Source organism: Choloepus didactylus, chromosome 20 (assembly GCF_015220235.1).
Source record: "Choloepus didactylus isolate mChoDid1 chromosome 20, mChoDid1.pri, whole genome shotgun sequence".
Taxonomy (NCBI): domain Eukaryota; kingdom Metazoa; phylum Chordata; class Mammalia; order Pilosa; family Megalonychidae; genus Choloepus; species Choloepus didactylus.
The window spans coordinates 34528379-34549290 of record NC_051326.1 but is presented as its reverse complement, the minus strand read 5'-3'; the positions used below and the strand labels follow the sequence as shown (position 1 = coordinate 34549290).

At 36.6% G+C, this 20912-nt stretch overlaps 1 protein-coding gene across 4 annotated transcripts in view; it reads left to right on the top strand.

Annotated features, from left to right (window-relative positions):
• Positions 1 to 20912, top strand: part of KIF13B (kinesin family member 13B) — a 301896-nt gene that overhangs the window by 23484 nt on the left and 257500 nt on the right. For all 4 annotated transcript variants that reach the window (XR_005213387.1, XR_005213386.1, XM_037813374.1 and 1 more), the window contains exon 2: positions 5283 to 5376. Coding sequence is in view for 2 of the 4 variants with exons in the window: in XM_037813374.1 (XP_037669302.1) it covers positions 5283 to 5376 (94 nt within the window). In the remaining 2 variants the exon portion in view is untranslated. The remainder of the gene's footprint in view (positions 1 to 5282; positions 5377 to 20912) is intronic.

Below are 20912 nucleotides of genomic sequence, written 5' to 3'. Positions count from 1 at the left end.
TAGAGATAGTTTTATTTTCCTTTCCAATCTGGATGCCTTTATTTTCTTTTTCTTGCCTGATTGCCCTGACTAGAACCTCCAGTACCATGTTGAATAGAAGTGTTGAGAGTGGGCATCCTTGTGTTATTCCTGATCTTAGGAAGAAAGCTTCTATTCTTTCACTACTAAGCATGATGTTAGTTGTGGGTTTTTGTATGATCTTCATCTGGGTAGGTAGTTTCCTTCTATTAATAGTTTGTTAAGTGTTTTTATCATGAATGTGTGTTGGAGTTTTTCAAATGCTTTTTCTGAAATAAATTACTTTTTTTCTTTTAACTTTTTCTTTTGAAATAATTTTAAACTTGCAGGACAGTTGTAAAAATAACACAAACACTGTACAGAGAACTCCAATATATCCTCTACACTGATAACCAGACCTACCAATTTTAGTATTTTGCCACCTTTGCCATATCATTCTATTTGTTATAATCTGTATCTATCTATCCATCCTTCCATCCATTTCTGAACATTTGAGAGCAGGTGTCACATGTAATACTCCTTCAACACATAATGCTTCCGTGAACATTTCCTATGAAAAAGGATATTCACTTATGTATTAGTTAGGGTTCTCTAGGGAAACAGAATCAATGAGAGGTGTCTCTGACTATCAGATTTGTAAAAGTGACTCACGTAACTGTGAGTATGCATGAGTCCAAATTCTGTAGAGCAGTCAGCAAACTGTCAACTCCAAGGAGATGTCTAATGAACTCCTCAGGAAACGAACTTGCAAGTTCGACAAACTCCTCAGGAAACGCTTCACTGGGCAACCGAAGAAGAAGGGAAGGTCCTCTATCTTGCTTAGAAGTCTTCAAATGATTAACTGGATTAAATCCAGCCAATTGCATTCTCTCATTGTGGAAGACACCGTTTGGTAAGTCATCAGTCACAGCTGCAGTCAATTGACTGATGATTTAATAAACCAGCCTGTTGGTTTATTAACCAGCCACAAACATCCTTGCAGCAATTGTTAGGCCAGTGTTTGACCAGGCAGCTGGGTACTATCACCTGGCCAAGTTGACACATGAACCTAACCATCACAACTTATATAATCACTTTATGTGCAGTTTTCAAGTTCAAGAAATTTAGCATTGATATAAAGCTTACATTCTATATTCCATTTTTTCTTACGTCCCAGTGATGTCTTTTCTATTTTTAAAATGGATTTATTATTTTTTAATATACATACATATATATATATTTAATGTGATTTTGTTGAGATATAGTCACACACCATACAATCCATCCAAAGTATATAATCAGTGGCTCACAGTATCATCACATAGTGTTGCATTTATCACCACAATCAATTTTAGAACATTTTCATTACTTCCCCCCCAAAAAAACCAATAAAAATATATATGCAAACCCAAAACATCCCACCCCCCATCCCATCCCACCCCCCACCCACCCCATTGTTGACCCTTAGTATCGGTGTGGTACATTTGTTACTGCTGATGAAAGAATATTAAGATATTACTGTTAATTACAGTTCATAATCTGCAATAGGTACATTTTCCCCATATACCATTCCATTATTAATTCCTTGTAATAGTGTTATATATTTGTTCTGGTTCATGAAATAAGTTTATTATATTTGTACTGTTAATCACAGTCATCATCCACCACAAGATTCACTGTGTTATACATTCCCATGTTTTTAGCCTCAGCTTTCCTTCTGGTGACATAGATGACTCTAAACTGACCCCTTTCAACCACATTCACACACAGTTCAGCACTATTTATTGTATTCACAGTAATGTGCTACTATCACCTCCAAACATTTAAGTTCAACTTAGTTAAAAATTCTGCACATATTAAGTAATCACTCCCCATTCTCTGGCCTCATTCTATATCCTGGTAACCTGTATTCTAGATTTTATGTCTTTGAGTTTACATATTATAATTAGTTCACAGTATTTGTCATTTTGTGTCTGACATATTTCACTCAACATAATATCCTCAAGGTTCATGCATATTGTCATGTGCTTCAGGACTTCATGCCTTCTTACTGCTGAATAATATTCCATTGCATGTATGTACCACAGTTTGTTTATCCATTCGTCAATTGATGGACATTTAGTTTGTTTCCATCTTTTGGCAATTGTGAATGATGCTGCTATGAACACTGGTGTGCATATGTGTGTTTGTGTCCTTGCTTTCAGATATTCTGGGTTTATAAATTACTTTTTAAAAAAACTTTATTTTGAAATATGTTCAAATATACAGGACAATTGCAAAAATAATGCAAACCCCATACAGAGAACTACAACCCTTCCCACTAAATACCTAGATCTACCAATTTTAACTTTTTAACACATTTGCCATTTCTTTCTTTCTTTCTTTCTTTCTTTCTTTATCTGTCTGTCAGTCCATTTTCTGGACACTTGAGTGTAGGTTGTATACATGATGTTCTCTGAACACTTAATATTGCCATGTACATTTCCTAAGAGCAACGATATTCACTCTGTAACCACCTTAAGTGCAGTTATCAAGTTCAAGAACTTTAACATTGATATAAAGCTTACAGTCTAAATTCCAATTTTTTCATATGTACCCATAATGTTCCTTTGAGCCTTTTCTCCTCCCTTGCTAGATCCCATCTAGGATCATGTATTGCATTTAACGGTCATTGTCTCTAGTTGTTCTTTTTTTTTTAATTGTGGGAACATGTATACAATATAAGCTTCCTGTCTTTACTACTCCCAAGCATAGAATGCTGTTGGATTAATCACATTAACAATATTGCAGTCTCCCCCGGCAGAAATCCCACACCCTAAATTATGCATAACTGCCCATTCCCCCTGGCCCCAGCAACTCTAATTTCTATCTTTATGAGCTTGCATATTCTCTGATATTTTCTTTGTAGTTATCATGGGACTTAAATTTAATATCCCAGCTCTATAACAGTCTCATATGCTTTGATAAGCAACTTCAATAGTGTGCACAAAGTATGGTCTTTACCCCTCTGTTCCCTCACCTTTATGTAGTTCTTGTCACAGACGGAATGTTTATATATTGAGTCCAAAACCATTGATTTATCATTACATTCTATGCACTTGCCTTTTAGATCCTGTAGGAAGAAACAAGTGGAGTTATAAACCAGAAATAGACATAGTACTGGTATTTATATTTACTCATGTCATTACCCTCACTGGAGATCTTTATTTCTTCAAGTGGCTTCCATGTGTTGTCTATTGTCCTTTCCTTTCAATTGCAGAGCTCTCTTTAGCATCTCTTATAGGACTTGTTTAGTGGTGACACATTCCCTCAGCTTTTGTTTATCTGGGAATGTCTTGATCCCTTCCTCATTTTTGAAAGACAGTTTTGCCAAATGTAGAATTCTTGGTTGGCAATTTTTTGCTTTCAGCACTTTAAATATGTCATCCCACTGTCTTTTTATTATTATTAATTTAATTTTAATTTTTAAAAATTCATTATTTATGTTTATTTTATTACTAATTTTATTTTTTAATTTATTATTTTTGTATTAAAGAATTTGTAGGTTTACAAAACAATCATGCATAAAATACAGAGTTCCCACATACCACCCTATCCCACTGCCTTTATGCCTCCATGGTTTCCGAAGAGAAATTGGCATTTAATCTTACTGAGGCTCCCTTTTATGTGACACCTTGCTTCTCTCTTGAGGCTTTCAGAATTCTCTTCTTATCTTGGCATTCAACAATTTGACTATAATGTGCTGTGATGTGGGCCTATTTGGATTTATCCTGTTTGGAGTTTATTGAGCATGTTGGATGTGTATATTCATGTCTTTTGTTAAATTTGGGAAGTTTTCAGCCATTATTTCTTTGAATATTCTCTCTGCCTCTTTCTCTCTTTCTTCTCTTTCTGGGACTCCCACAATGCATATATTAGTATGCTTGTGGAGTCCTATAGATTCCTCAGGCTCTGTTCACTTTTCTTCATTCTTCTTTCTGCTCCTCCAACTGAATGATTTCATTGTCTTATCTTCAAGTTCCCTGATTTTTTCTCTTCAGTTCTAACCTGTTGTTGACTCCTCTAGGCAATTTTTGTTACTGCGGTCTGCAGCTTTGTTGGGGTCCTTTCATAATTTCCATTTCTCTATTGATAATCTTTTTGTATTCATCTGTCATTTTCCTGATTCCTTTAGTTCTTTTTCCATGTTTTCCTTTAGCCCTTTCAGCATATTTAGGGCCATTTTTAACAAGTCTTTGCTGGTATGTCCAGATCTAGTCTCATTGTTGATGGTTTCTAATACTTTAACTTTCTCCTTTGCTTGTGCCATTGCTTCCTGTTTCTTTGTATGTTTTGTAACCTTTTGTTGGAATCTGGACGTTTTGATATTTTGTGTTACTGCTGATATTTAAGATTTTCTCCATGTATTCTTTAAGCTTGTATCCAGCTAGTTTTGTGATCTTGAGTTTTCCTTGAATTCCTGGAGCTAGCAAACGAGAGGGAAAAAAGAGAACACCTTTCTCAGGCTTTGCAGTTTGACCTGTGGGAGTTTTCTCCTTCGGGGCTTATTCACACAATGGGTTTTATGCGAATAGCTCAAGCCCAAAGCTGTAGAGACCTCTCTGATCCTTTCTGTGCATGTGTTCTTGTCTGGGGCATGTGCATGTAGCCCCAGGAATTCCTCCTATAATTACTGGGTTACAGATGTCCCCTCTTCCCTGGGAAACAGTTTCCTCACAGTTCCTGGCACTGCATTGCATGTCCTACAGCCAGAAATCTCTTGCCCCAGGCAGTCAAGACCAGGCAGCATGCCTTGACTGCTCTCCCACAGCGTTTTGTAGGAGAGCTTTCTGAGTTGCCTTCCACAGAGAGGATAAGTTGTGGGATGGCGAGTCCTTCAGGCCACCTCCAGACAGATTGGGCTAGACATACATGGTCTCAGCATGTGCATGAGACTACCGTGCTCCCTTTGGAACTGGGGCCTGGCATCCATACTGGGAGTGTGGGCTGCTCAGGGCTGAACTGGTGATGGATGGTGAGGGGCCAGCCAGGGTGCCACAAGATTCTACCACTTTTGAGAAGCCTTTGTCTTGATTTGGTGCTTACCCTGTTACTGCAGGCCTTTAACTGTTTTCTGGAGCCCTGAGAACTGTTTCTCCCAGTTCCTGCTGGTTGTTCAAAGTTTTTTTGGGGGGGTTTCAGTAGGGGGAAGGACAGAGCTCTGAAGCATTTCACTCTGCCATCTTGATTGCTGAAATAAATTACTTTTAAAAATGACTGTATTTTCTTGTTTTTTTAATCCACAGAAATTGATTTGCATACCAAATGTGTGGTGGATGTAGATGCAAACAAGGTTATTCTTTATCCGGTAAATGCTAATCTTTCCAAAGGAGATGCCAGGTAAGATAAGAAACAATATTGTGATTAATGTATTTTTAAATGACTGAAAGCTGCATTGGTTGCTCAGTTGAGTTCTACTTAACAAATGCTAATCGAATGCTTACTATGTGATTGAGAGAATAACCAGGAAGTGGAGACATATTGCTGTCTTTGTATCTGTACTTAAATTGTAGAGATGAGCTCTATAACATGGAATAATGAAGCGCCAGAATGAGCATTATAGATAGCAATTGCATTAGAAGCTCAGAGGAGAGAGTGAAGTGATTGAGGAAGGCTTCTTGAAGGCATTGGCTAGAGGATTAGGTAAGATGTAAGTTAGGGTGAAGTAGAACAGAAGTTCTCCTTATGGCAATGGGAATGTTTATCCTATGAATGTCCCTCCTTTGTATATTGGGAGCACATAACTTGTTCTAAGTTCACAGATCCACAGCTAAAGGAAAATTATGCCTTAGGACTGGCCACGCCTATAATTGATTTTGATGGGATCTTGTACTTAACTATTGTTACTGAAATGATTTAAGTTTTTGTGATATTGTGATGAAATGAATGTATTTTGTACTTGGAAAGATAATGTCATTTTGGGGTCCAGGGGGTGGAATGTGCCAGTTTGAATGTATTGTGTCCCCCAAATGCCATTATCTTTGATGTAGTCTTGTGGGGCAGACGGTTTGGTGCTGATTAGATTTGCTTGGAATGTGCCCCACCCAGCTGTGGGTGATGACTCTGATGAGATATTTCCATGGAGGCATGGCCCCACCCATTCAGGGTGGGACTTGATCAGTGGAGCCATATAAATAAGCTGACTCAAAGAGAAGGAACTCAGTGCAGCTGTGAGTGACATTTTGAAGGGGAGCAAGCTTGCTGGAGAGGAACGTTGTGGGAGAAAGCCATTTTGAAACCAGAACTTTGGAGAAGACGCCAGCCATGTGCCTTCCCAGCTGACAGAGGTTTTCCGGATGCCATTGGCCATCCTCCAGTGAAGGTACCCGATTACTGATGTGTTATCTTGGACACTTTATGGCCTTAAGACTGTAACTGTGTAGCCAAATAAACACCCTTTTTATAAAAGCCAGTCTGTCTCTGGTGTTTTGCATTCCGCAGCATTAGCAAACTAGAACAGATTATTCCTTGGTTGTGTGGCTTTTCCTTCTGCCAATTTAAATCCTGTCAATCAGAGCCTTTTTCAAGTATTAACTGCAGCCCCCATGATTCATATCCTTGGCTTGTTAATTGTAGCTTTGCAGTAGATTTTCAGGTTCTTGAGGGTAGGGACTCTGTCAGGGACCGAGGTGGAATACTTGTTCATCATTTCTAAAGATAACTTCTGAGTGACAGTATGAACAATAAGGGAAGAGAAGAAATTGTAAAGAAAGTGGACTTGGGGGGTAGTAAAGAGATTAATTTGGTTGGGTTTGTTTTTCTCGGTAAGTAGAAGGAAATTAATTTGATCAAAGTGGAATTTGGTTAAAGATTATAGAAGTCCAATGATATAATATGTTGACTTCGTTGGAAAATGAGGGAAAATATGAAGGAAAGCACAAACTAAAAACTATTTTATATAATGAAAGCAGACAAGGATATTTGGCCTATATTTTTTGTGGCTAGGATATAATCCTTGACAGTTTTGAGTATTCTGATTAAAGAAGTTGATTAGGAAAAGTTATCAGTTGGCATTGTAGGGAATGGATCAAAGTGGAGAAAGAATGGTGTTTTATAGGTTAGAGAGACAGTGCCTGGCATGATGCTTTTCAAAGTAGATACTTCATAAATATTTATAGAGACAATGTTGTACATGGAAATATACACAGAAAGTAATCCATAAGTTTGTTTTGAGTTGAGTTGAAAAGAGCACTCGATTTGCAGTTAGAAAATCTGATACTGAATCCTTACTTAACTGTGTGATCATAGTTATTTTTAACTTCTTTGAGTTTCATCTATATGATGCCTTCCTTATTTATCTCACAAAGGTTTTTTCAAATATCAAGTTGTGAAAGTGCTTTGTAAAGTGTTCTTACAAAGTTTGGAGATATTTCTTAAGCATCTCTAGGATATGGGGACTATTGGATATGCTCTTAGTTCATCTTTAAGTTATAGATGTGTCAAAAATGATGCTGGGGTTTTGAGCCTGGCTAATGTAATGAATTATTTTCCTGAGTATTGATTGAAAACATTAATTTGGGGGGCTGTTTATTGCTTTTAGAATGTTCAGTCTGGAGATTATTGCTCTGTCTGACAATGCAGACAACTCTGAACAAAGTTGGAAGCAATATCTTATGGTTGAAAGAGTGGCTTTAAATGGTGATTGACTTGTATTTAAATTCTGACTTTGCTGCTTGCAAGCAGGGGTACCTATCTGTTTTCCTTATTTATAAAGTGTTTTAGTTTTCTATTGCTGCATAACAAATTACCCCTCAAACTTAGTGGCTTAAAACAGTAGTCATTTATTATGTCATGGTTTCTGTGGGTGAGGAATTCAGACAGGGTACAGTGGAGATGGCTTGTTTGTGCCCCATGATGTCTAGGGTCTAGCTGGAAGACTTGAAGGTAGTGGGCTGGGGTTATCTGAAGACTCATTCACCCACATCGGATAGTTGATGCTGGCTGTTGGCTGGAGGCTTTGCTGGGGCTGTGAGAAGAACACCCATTCAAAATCTGGTGGCTGGATTTCTAGGGAAAGCATCCTGAGTGAGAGAGAAAGGTAGGCAGAAGTAGTATTGCTTTTTATGACCTAACCTTGGAAGCATGTAGCATCACTGCCATTGCATGTTTTGGTCAATGCTGGTGTAAAGCAATACAGAATTTCTATAGGAGGAAGTATAGACTCATTGCTCAATGGAGGAACATTGGTGTTGTATTATAAGAAAAGCACTTGGTATGAGACATGTATTGTTGTGATCATTTTTGGAAAATACAGTCTACCACAAGTGGATATCTGTAATAAGATTCGTCTGAGAATAAAATGAAGACATAGAAGCTTAAAAAAAAATGTTCTTTCCCTTTGAGATCTTCAAGTCTCAGAGATTTGTGAAAGATTAAATAGCACTGTTTGGTTCCACTGAATATCTTGGCTGGCTCTTTTTTCCCATATGCTGAAAATAAAAATTAATTTGTAAAAAACAAATTGTAATGTCTGATATAAAATTTTTGAAAAATGACAATTTCCAATAAGGGCAATATGTGATTTTTTTTCTTGATGAAGTAAAGTTAACAAGCATAGTTTTTAAAAAACCTACCTTTTTAATTGAGGTATGTAACTTGCATACAGAGATTTGTATAGCTTGATGGATTTTCATAAATGCCTGTAACTGATTATGAGATAAAGAAACAGAACATTACTAGCACCCCAGAAGACTATTTCATAAGAAGCACATTTTCTTTTAATGTAAAATGAAGGTGGAAAGAGAAAATAGAAATTTGGGAATGTAGAAGTCCAATGGTAGAATATGGTGACTTTGTTAAATCTGAGGAAAAACAGAAAAGAAGCACAAATGAAAAACTATTTTATAAAATATTAAGTAAATTACCTTCTAGTTTGTAGAATAAACTAATCCAGAAATAAATTATGGTTTTAGAGGATCTGTGTTTGTAACTAGAGTGCAGGGATTTGAAATTAACATGAAAGTAACTTGAGTCAGTTTAAATCACTAGTTAAAAAGACTCAATCTAATTTTTTTTCCATTAAAAGCCACAATATATTTGCTTTTTATAACATCCAATCTAGTCATCTGAAAATGTAAGTAATTTTATGTATGTAATGCAAAACCCAAGTTACTATGCTTTGAAAATGAACATTATACAATTTTAAACAATAGGTTGTATATTTTTCTGATTAATTTTGCATTAACTTCATAATGATTTGTTTTATATATTTATTAAAATGAATTAAAGCCATAGTTGAATAGGTAAACCATTTCCAACTTAACACCTTAAAAAATTTGCGAAACATTTTGCCGGGCTGTATATATATATTTCCAAAACTTTTTTTGGAAAATAAGACATTAAAAATTTTAAAAATCGTAAGTACAAGGCCAACAAGAGGTAAAGAACCACTGACTTTGGAGCCAGACTACCTGGAAAGGATTATCAGTTCCACCACTCTAAGTATGTGACTTTGGGCAAATTACTTAATTTTCCTCTGCTTCAGTTTCCTCATCTGTAAAGTGGAGATAATAATAAAGTAGTACCTGCCTTATGGGTTGTTACAAGGATTACGTTAGTTAAGATATGTAAAATGGTAGTCTCTGGTGAAAATAAACACTATATAAATGCTAGCTGTTTTTTTTAATGCAGTTTTATTGAGATATATTCATATAGCATACAAACCATCCAAAGTGTACAATCACTGGCTCACAGTATCATCACATAGTTGTGCATTCATCACCACTATCAATTTTAGAACATTTTCATTGCTCCAGAAAATAAATAAAAGTATTACTGTTATTGTCATTTTTATAGTTTGCTAATGCTTCCAGAATGCAAAACACCAGAAATGGATTGGCTTTTATAAAAGGGGGTTTATTTGGTTACACAGTTACAGTCTTAAGGCCATAAAGTGTCCAAGGTAACGCATCAACAATCGGGTACCTTCACTGGAAGATGGCCAGTGGCGTCTGGAAAACCTCTATTAGCTGGGAAGGCACGTGGCTGGCTTCTGCTCCAAGTTCTGGTTTCAAAATGGCTTTCTCCCAGGATGTTACTCTCTAGGCTTTCAGCTCCTCAAAAATGTCACTCTTAGTTGCTCTTGGGGCATTTGTCCTCTCTGAGCTTCTCCGGAGCAAAAGTCTGCTTTCAAAGGCCATCTCCAATATGACTCTGTAAGCTGAAGCTCCTCTCTCAGTTCCAGTGCATTCTTCAAAGTGTCCCTTTTGGCTGTAACTCCTCTTCAAAATGTCACTCTCAGCTGCACTGAGTTCCTTCTGTTTGTCAGCTCATTTATATGGCTCCAGTGATTTAATTTAGACCCCCCTGAATGGGTGGGGTAATACCTCCACGGAAATTATCCAGTCAGAGTTGTCACCCACAGTTGGGTGGGGCGCATCTCCATGGAAACATTCAAAGAATTACAGTCTAATCACACTGACACATTTGCCCACACAAGATTACATCAAAGAAAATGACGTTTTGGGGGACATAATACATTCAAACCAGCACAGTCATTATGGCCTATTCTTTTTTTTTTTTATATTGATTTTATTGATACATATTCACATACCACGCAGTCATACAAAACAAATCATATGTTCAGTTGTTCACAGTACCATTATATATTGTACATTCATCACCAAAATCAATCCCTGACACCTTCATTTCCACACACGCAAAAATAACAAGAATAATAATTAAAGTGAAAAAGAGCAATTAAAGTAAAAAAGAACACTGGGTGTATGGCCTATTCTTAAATATAGTCCATGGCGTCTTTAGTGATCTATATTGTAACTCAAAAAGATAGTAGGTGCTTTTTTTAAAACCAAATCATAATAATATCAATACCCGATTATACATACCTATCAAGAAATTGCCTACCTCTATAAAAATTTCAGCTTTTGTAAGGTCAGAAACTTTAATTTTATCCAGTTTGCCCAAAGGTGATCAGTCTCTCTTAGGGAATAACAAAATCCATCAACCAAATGTATGAGAGATCACACTGCTAATTTCATTAGTTTACAATGAACAAAATATTAATCTGTGCAATCTGGGCCTCTATTTCTTAATATCAAGTAACTGGGGAAACCAAATGAAAACATTGCTTGTATAATAGGGTAAGAATAAAAGGAAATTTTATCAAATGTGGAAGTTTAATGATGAACTCTTCCTGTTCCACAGTACTCTACTCTGGTGACTGAAATACTTGTTATCTAACAGGGAAGTATTTTTCTTATATGTATCGTATTGGAGACCCACTGACAGATTTTACCTATTTATTTTCCATGCAGAGACACACTGGTTTTAGTACTAGTACAATTAAGTATACAACTAAGTTTTTTTTTTTTTTTTTTTTGGAATTACTTCTTACTCTGAATCAATTTAGTTTTTTAGATTGGTCCTTGGGGTTTTCTAAGTCTTCATCAGTAACATATTTACAAATCAAATAGTAGGTGATTAAATTTCATAATCTGTTCTTAGTGTGGCTTTTAATGCAATATGGAACACCTTACAAGTCTATTATGCAAGCAGTTACTATAAAACCATGATGGAGAACAGACTAACATCTTTAGGCTGTATTTTATTTGACTTATAACTTAAAACTTATTAAAATTTTATCCTATCATAAAATGTTAATGCTAGTGCTTATTACTGTGGGAGGGCAAAAATAGTTTCTAGGCTAAGTTTTATCTTCTACTTTTTGCCTCTTTTCTTTACCCACCAAAAAAACTTAACTCCAGCTAAAAAGTTGATACACCTGAAATGCTATTTTAAAAGAGATTAAGTTCTCTTGTACTTCTTAGCTGCGCTTAATGGAATTACATAAAAGAATGTTCTTGTTCATGGGAAGTGTATACGTGAATTATAGTGTATATTCAAGGATGTGTGCAGCTAACTCTCATATGTTCAGAAGACAGAGCGATAGATGATAGATAGGGAGGGAGGGAAAAAATTAGCAATGTGACAGTATGTTAAAGTTGGTGGATTGAGCTATCGGGGGAGGGGGGTCAGGGTATGATGGAATTCTGTGTATGGGGCTAGTATTGCTTTTGCAACTGTTCATATAACTTTGAATTTATATCAAAATAAAAAAAGAGATTAAGGTGTTTTCTCATGGAGAGTGATAGTCTCTAATTTATGAGTCAGTTGTGTTCTAACAGTTGTATTGGTTAGTTTGGAAATTAGAAAGCATTTTTCTTTTGGAACTATTGTTCTTTTGAGTAAAAATGATGTTTCATGAAAAAAAGTGACTGTGTTAGTTTATAACCCAAACAACTGCACAAGTGTTTTTCCTTAAGAAAAGCACTTTTGGTTATATGTTAGTATGCAGCAGAAGCACCTCATACTTGCCATTTCATCACGCAGAGTTTTACTGACTTATGTGCATTAATCTTGTATCCCGCTACTTTGCTAAATTGGTTTATTAGCTCTAGTAGCTGTATCGTCGATTTCTCAGGGTTTTCTAGATATAAGATCATATCATCTGCAAACAATGACAGTTTTAAACTTCTTCTTTTCCAATTTGGATGCCTTTTATTTCTTTGTCTTGCCGGATTGCCCTGGCTAGCACTTCCAGCACAATGTTGAATAACAGTGGTGACAGCGGGCATCCTTGTCTTGTTCCTGATCTTAGAGGGAAGGCTTTCAGTCTCTCACCGTTGAGTACTACGCTGGCTGTGGGTTTTTCATATATGCTCTTTATCATGTTGAGGAAGTTTCCTTCAATTCCTACCTTTTGAAGTGTTTTTATCAAAAACGGATGTTGGATTTTGTCAAATGCTTTTTCAGCATCTCTTGAGATGATCAGTTGATTTTTCCCTTTTGACTTGTTAATGTGTTGTAATACATTGATTGATTTTCTTATGTTGAACCATCCTTGCATGCCTGGAATGAACCCCACTTGGTCATGGTGTATGATTTTTTTAATGTGTCTTTGGATTCGATTTGCAAGTATTTTGTTGAGGATTTTTGCATCTATATTCATTAGGGAGATTGGCCGGTAGTTTTCCTTTTTTGTAGCATCTTTGCCTGGTTTTGGTATTAGATTGATGTTAGCTTCATAGAATGAGTTAGGTAGTGTTCCATTTTTTTCAATGTTTTGAAAGAGTTTGAGTAAGATTGGTGTCAGTTCTTTCTGGAAAGTTTGGTAGAATTCCCCTGTGAAGCCATCTGGCCCTGGGCATTTATTTGTGGTAAGATTTTTGATGACTGATTGGATCTCTTTGCTTGTGATGGTTTGGTTGAGGTCTTCTATTTCTTCTTTGGTCAGTCTAGGTTGTTCATATGTTTCCAGGAAATTGTCCATTTCCTCCACATTATCCAGTTTGTTGCCATACAGTTGTTCATAGTATCCTCTTATAATTTTTTAAATTTCTTCAGGATCTGCAGTTCTGTCACCTTTTTCATTCATTGTTTTGTTTATATGGGTCTTCTCTCTTTTTGATTTTGTCAGTCTATCTAGGGGCTTGTCAATCTTGTTGATCTTCTCAAAGAACCAACTTTTGGTGATATTTATCCTCTCTATTGTTTTTTTGTTCTCTATGTCATTTATTTCTGCTTTAATCCTTGTTATTTCTTTTCTTGTACTTGGTTTAGGATTGGTTTGCTGTTCATTTTCTAGCTTCTTCAGTTGATCCATTAGTTCTTTGATTTTGGCTCTTTCTTCCTTTTTAATATATGCGTTTAGTGCTATAAATTTCCCCCTTAGCACTGCTTTTGCTGCATCCCATAGGTTTTGGTATGTTGTGTTCTCATTTTCATTCGTCTCTATATATTTAGCAATTTCTCTTGCTATTTCTTCTTTAACCCACTGATTGGTTAGGAGTGTGTTGTTTAACCTCCAGGTATTTGTGAATTTTCTAAGTCTCTGATGGTTATTGACTTCTAATTGTATTCCATTGTGGTCAGAGAATGTGCTTTGAATAATTTCAATCTTTTTAAATTTATTGAGGCTTGTTTTATGTCCCAGCATATGATCTATTCTGGAGAAAGTTCCATGAGCACTAGAAAAGTATGTGTATCCTGGTGATTTGGGGTGTAATGTCCTGTATATGTCTGTTAAATCTAATTCATTTATCAGATTGTTTAGGTTTTCAATTTCCTTATTGGTCTTCTGTCTGGTTGATCTATCTATAGGAGAGAGTGATGTGTTGAAGTCTCCCACAATTATTGTGGAAACATCAATTGCTTCCTTTAGTTTTGCCAGTGTTTCTCTCATGTATTTTGTGGCACCTTGATTGGGTGCATAGACATTTACGATTGTTATTTCTTCTTGTTGAATTTCCCCTTTTATTAGTATGTAGTGGCCTTCTTTGTCTCTCAAAACATCCCTGCATTTGAAGTCTATTTTATCTGAGATTAATATTGCTACACCTACTTTCTTTTGGCTGTAGCTTGCATGAAATATTTTTTTCCATCCTTTCACTTTCAGTTTCTTTGTGTCCCTGTGTCTAAGATGAGTCTCTTGTATGCAACATATTGATGGTTCATTTTTTTTGATCCATTCTGCGAATCTATATCTTTTAATTGGGGAGTTTAATCCATTTACAGTCAGCGTTATAACCGTGAAGGCATTTCTTGAATCAGCCATCTTATCCTTTGGTTTATGTTTGTCATATTTTTCCCCTCTGTCTATTAATATCCTTTATTGTACCCATACCGAATCTCTTTAGTACTGAACCTTTCTCCAAGTCTCTCTGTCCTTTCTTTGTTTTTCTGTCTGTAGGGCTCCCTTGAGTATCTCCAGTAGGGCAGGTCTCTTGTTAGCAAATTCTCTCAGCATTTGTTTGTCTGTGAGAAATTTAAGCTCTCCCTCAAATTTGAAGGAGAGCTTTGCTGGATAAAGTATTCTTGGCTGGAAATTTTTCTCACTCAGAATTTTAAATATATCGTGCCACTGCCTTCTCTCCTCCATGGTGGCTGCTGAGTAGTCACTACTTAGTCTTATGCTGTTTCCTTTGTATGTGGTGAATTGCTTTTCTCTTGCTGCTTTCAGAACTTGCTCCTTCTCTTCTGTGTTTGACAGTGTGATCAGAATATGTCTCGGAGTGGGTTTATTTGGATTTATTCTATTTGGTGTTCGCTGAGCATTTATGATTTGTGTATTTATGTTGTTTAGAAGATTTGGGAAGTTTTCCCCAACAATTTCTTTGAATACTCTTCCTAGACCTTTACCCTTTTCTTCCCCTTTTGGAACACTAATGAGTCTTATATTCAGACGTTTCATATTATCTATCATATCCCTGAGGTCCGTTTCGATTTTTTCAATTTTTTTCCCCATTCTTTCTTTTATGCTTTCATTTTCCATTCTGTCATCTTCGAGGTCACTGATTCATTGTTCAACTTCCTCTAGTCTTGTACTATGAGTGTCCAGAATCTTTTTAATTTGGTCAACAGTTTCTTTAATTTCCATAAGATCATCCATTTTTTTATTTAGTCTTGCAATGTCTTCTTTATTCTCTTCTAGGGTCTTCTTGATCTCCTTTGTATCCCGTACTATGGTCTCATTGTTCTTCTTTAGTTCTTTGAGTAGCTGCTCTAGGTGCTGTGTCTCTTCTGATCTTTTGATTTGGGTGCTTGGGCTTGGGTTGTCCATATCGTCTGGTTTTTTCATATGCTTTAGAATTTTCTGTTGTTTTTGGCCTCTTGGCATTTGCTGAACTTGATAGGGTTCTTTTAGGATTTGTAGACCAATTGAAGTCCTTATCTCTAATTTTTCAGATCTACAGCTTCGTGGAGTACACTTTCTCTAACTAACCAGCGGGTGGCGTCCACGAGCCACCTGTTCTCCACAAGCCAGTTCTCCCCTGCTTAGCCTTTTTGGTGAGTGGGGGAGTGAGTCTTGTGGGGTCCAATTGGTGTACCAAGCTTGCGTGTGTAGTTGGTGTTGCCTGCCCTGTATATGGGGCGTGTTTCTGGGCAGTCAGGGAGGGGGGGTGGCTCTAACAATCAAATCTCCCTGGTGATCCTAGAGTTTTAAAGCTGCTGCAATAGTCTAATCCTTCAGTTCAGTCCTGTCAGAGTTTGTCTCTGCCACTGACCCACAAGTCCTTGGTATTGGCGTATGGCTCCTGAGACTTGCAAGTGGGCCCCTCTTCCAGGCTGTGCACCCCGGGTCCTCTGTTGAGGGATGACTGTTATATGTCACAGGTGAGTGTTGTCCCCCCAGGGAAGTTCTGGGCTGCTGGGCTGTGTAGGGAGGCTCCCAGTCTGCTGAAATGATGGCTGAATGGGGCTTTGTTAATTCACACTGCTCCACCTTCCCAACTCTGGGACAATCAGCTGAGGTTGCAGGGAAGACTAATGTCCACACCCAGTTTTGTGGTGTGTGCCTGTTATTTGAAGCGCTTCCGTCACACTGGGTTGTCTGGGGCAGCTCTGGGCTGTGGGGCTGGGGACGAGCAGGAGTGTTTCCTGTCCACCAGGATGATGGCTGTGAGCAGACACCCCCCTTTTCTTGGGAAGTTGTGGTGTTTAGTGAATTTTCTCAGCCACTGGATTATTGCCTTTTGTCTCAGAGCTCTCTTAGTTCTGCTCTTGTCTTGACTTGCCCAAATTGCAAGTCTTTGAAGCTTTCTGTATTGGACTTCTTAGAGTAGTTGTTTTAGAAAAAGAAAAAAGGATTAAAAAAAAGGGCCCTTCTCAGAGATCTAATGGGTTATTGAAATGCTAAGAGACAAAGCAATTAGGGCCATTAAGGAAAGGTCCACAGGGCAGAGAGATCAGCTTTTCTTCAGGATTTGCATATGAGCCTCAGGGCCTGAGCTCTGCCCTTCCCCTTTCTATGTTCACCAGAACTCCAAAAATCCTCCGCTTTTATTTTGGAGTTTTTCGTGTTGTTTTTTTCTATGCCTGTCTCCTCTCTGCTGGGCTGGCTGCTCTCAGATTCTCTGGTGTCTGGTCACAGTCTATCTGTGGTTGGAGTTTGGATCAGTAGAATGAGTTTCCGATAAGGGCTGCCACTGCAGTTCTCCCTTCTCCTTCCCGGAGCTGACAGCCCCTCCTCCCACAGGACTGAGCCTGGCAGGGAGGGGCGCGGGTCCCCAGGCCACAAAAACTTACAGATTTCGCTGATCTCAGCAGTTCCACGCTTTCATGAGTGTTATATGAAGTATGCCCAAAGTCAGATTGCTCTGTGGTGTCCAGTCCACGCAGTTCCTGGCTTTCTACCTACTTTCCTGGAGGAGTAACTAAAGCATACAGCTCACCAGTCCGCCATCTTGCCCCGCCTCCAGAGTTTTAAAAAGATATGTACTCAGGGGCTGAAATTTAATAAAATAAATAACCCTTACTGCTTCATTGAAGACATTAAGTGGAAAAAAGCTTTTTTTCTTTTCTTTTTCTTTCTGCAAGAGTGGTGCTGAAGAATACAATGACTATTAGTATATTTTGGTGTCATTATGCTAAGGTGCCAGCAGTTTTTTTAATTCATCATTGCTTTTGCACCTTGGCACAAATGTCAACCAAGTAAAAAAAGGCAAATAATGTCTTAGTATTATTATGAAAATGGTTTTGACTTCTTCTAAGACCTCCCTGAAAAACTGTTGGGTACCTCCTGAGGTCTTCAGACCACAATTTGAGAACTGCTGCTTTAGGGATTTAATCTAATTCACAAGTTCTTAGAAGCAAATGGATGTCTCAGGTTTTTTTTTTGTTTGTTTTAATGGAATATAATATACATATCATGAAATTTATCTCTTTAAGGTGTACAATTTAATGGTTTTTAGTATATTTATAGAGTTGTGCAAATGCATCACCGTTATTAATTTTAGAACATTTTCTGTGAATATAGATTTGAGATTTGCCTATTTTGGACTTTTTGTGTAAATGATATTATACAATATTGGTCTTCTGTACCTGATTTCTTTCACTTAGTGTAGTGTTTTCAAGTTCATCCATTTTGTTGCATTTATCAGTATTTCATTCATTTTTATGGCTGAATATTATTCCATTTTTTTATCCATTGATCAGTTGATGCACCTTTGAGTTGTTCCCATTTGCTGGCTATTTTGAATAATGTTTGCTGTGAACATTTGTATACAGTCTTTGTTTGGACATATGCTTTCATTTCACTGAGATAGATACCTAGGAGTGGAATTGTTGAGTTATATGGTAACGCTACTTAACATTTTGAGGAACTGCGCAACTGTTTTCCAAAGTGGCTGCACCATTTTACATTCCTACCAGCAGTGCAAGAGGGTTCCAACTTCTTTGGCGTATTTTTAAAGAACTCTTATTTACTGTAAGGAAAATGGTGGTGATTCTGGCTAATTGGAGAGTACGTACCCTGCCTGAAGGCATTCACATTACAAAAAAAAAGGAAAACAAAGCAAAACACTATGCTATCCAAACAAAATGCATCCTTGCCAGATTCAGCTCTTGGCTACTGATTTGGAACTTCAGGTTCTAGTACCCTAGATTCTAGTGTACTCTTCCATTGAGCAATACTTCCTTGTAAAACAGGTTTTAAAAAATTGAGCAAATTAAAAAAAAATATAATGCACAAAAAGGTTTAAAGAGTAATAAACATTTTTTTTCTTTCACTTAGTTTAAGGAATCAATTACTAGTACAGTTTACAGTGAACCTCCTTGTAATTTTAGCCACTTCTCTTTCCACTAGTTAACCACTTTCCTGAATTTGGTTTTTAACTTTCCCTTGTATTTCTTTAAATTTTTGCTGTATATGTTTGTACATTTTACCATGCTATATGTACATAAATATCTTTTTCTAGTAAGAGATTAGATGACTGTGTGACTCAGAAAATGTTGACTACTCATCAAGTATAGTGCATGTTTTTTAAAGGCAAGGGAAAAAAATGTTAAAAAGAGCCAGAGTTAATGTAAGAAGATTACCTTGGGAAGAAGAGTTAAAAGTTGTACTTTAATCCGCTCCTCTTTTTTACCTCTTCAAAAACAAAGCCAAAAGTTTTTTGTTTTTTCCCTCAACTAAAGTTTGTGGTGAATTCCAAGAGTAATTGGCAGTGAAAACAGTTTTAGTGTACCTCTCTCTTTTTGAAGACTGAAACGTTGAGCAATGCCTTTTCAGAGGTGCTGCTTTAAACCCAAACGGATACCTGAAAAGGAAAGAAACTCTAAATGTAAATTCCACTTCTCAGTCCCTTTTTCAGTTAATCCATTTTCTTCTTTAGCTCTCTGTTTTATATATTTCAAGCAATACACACACACACACACACACACACACACACACACACACACACACAACACCTGGAGTGTTAATAATACGTTACCTTGTAGTGTTCATAGTTCACAGAAACTTGGAATTTCTGTTATAATTCTTTCTTTATCACCCTTCTCCCCAGATGTAAGTTTTCAAGGCCATAGCGAATTTTCTGAAGTAGAACGCATTTGGAGATTTAGACTTCAAGATCTTTATTAATTAACCTGAACACTGATTTCTGTGGTATCTTGTGAGATGACCTGTTCTTTAGTACATTTGGGGGAGACTTTCTAATATGTATGGAAATAACTGTAGTTGGCATAGATAAGCAAAATTTTTTCTTGTTTCACAGTAAAAATATCAGGCTTCTCTTCCTTTCCCCATTTGGTTATGCTTAATCTAATGATTAGTTGATAGTGATAGTTCTGATGCTGGTCTAATGAGAAGAATGTTTAAGATGTTGATTTAAATAAGCAGCAAAGTCATTAAAAATCTTTTTGTTTCTTCTGATTTTTTTTAATAGACATCAGTTAATCAAGATCATTAGATAATTAATGAGTACCTAGTATGAGCAATGAGCACCGACACCTTTTTTGGGAGGGGGGACAGAGTACTCTGATCCCAGTAGATGTACAAATTGGAGCACTTAAAATACACAATATAAACAGACTTAAGTGTGATTGATCCACATACATGCATTTCTCTTGCAAAATGTACTATTGAGCAGAGCTACTGAGGGAAGGATCTTATGGCAATAACTGCTTTGAAATAACTGAAGTCATTTTCAGACTAATTTCTGGTTAGTGAAAGGCATCATTAGTTTATATTAAATAATGACTTTAAAAATTTCTGTGCTGGTATGTGGATGCTAATTTAAATAAAGATTTTAATTGAAGGAAGTCATACAAAATGTAATTATGGTATACACAATAGACCTGTTTGTTCTCTCTGCTGTGAAATGACTTGAGTGAGGCAGTACTTCTGCCCAAATGGAATCTACTTCTCTGGAGAATAGTATATTGGATATTTTAATTTCATAAAGAGGCTATTTCTAGGGGAGCCTGTCAACCCTGATTATGTCAAAGTAAGGTAGAGAGAGCTTTGTTCTATATACTCAGAAGTTGCTCCCCCCGCCCCACCTTTTTAAAAAACTTCCATGACCATTGAGTACAAAGCATTTACTACTTTTGAATATATTTGTGGATACGAATCAGGAGACTTTTAAAAACTAAAAAGATAATAAGATTTGTATGGTTGGATACATAAGAGTGCATATCATCACTTAATTAATGCTAACAGATAATAAATGTCAATAAATACAGAACTTTGCAGAGTTTACTGTCAAAAACTAGTAGGTTGTTAAAATGAACTGTTTGGCAGCTTATTAGTAAACCTGTCTGAACAAAAATTACAATAGAATGCTATTATAGAACTTAAGATATTTTAGCTTTTATCACTGGATATATAACTGTTACTTTGTAAATGCTTTTATAGGTGCAGCAATAAGGAGGAATATACATTTTTTTTTTTAATACAGGGAAAGAGAATCTTTACCACAAGTCTTGAAATACTGCTTAGATTTCAAAATAATGTTTGATATAATGAAGACTCAGGCTTATGCATTTATGGTTAGTTACTAGGTCAAGTAAGTTATAGGTAATAGGAATGAAATGTTTGAATTTCCCAGAATTCAGGATTCCATATAAAATTATCGGAT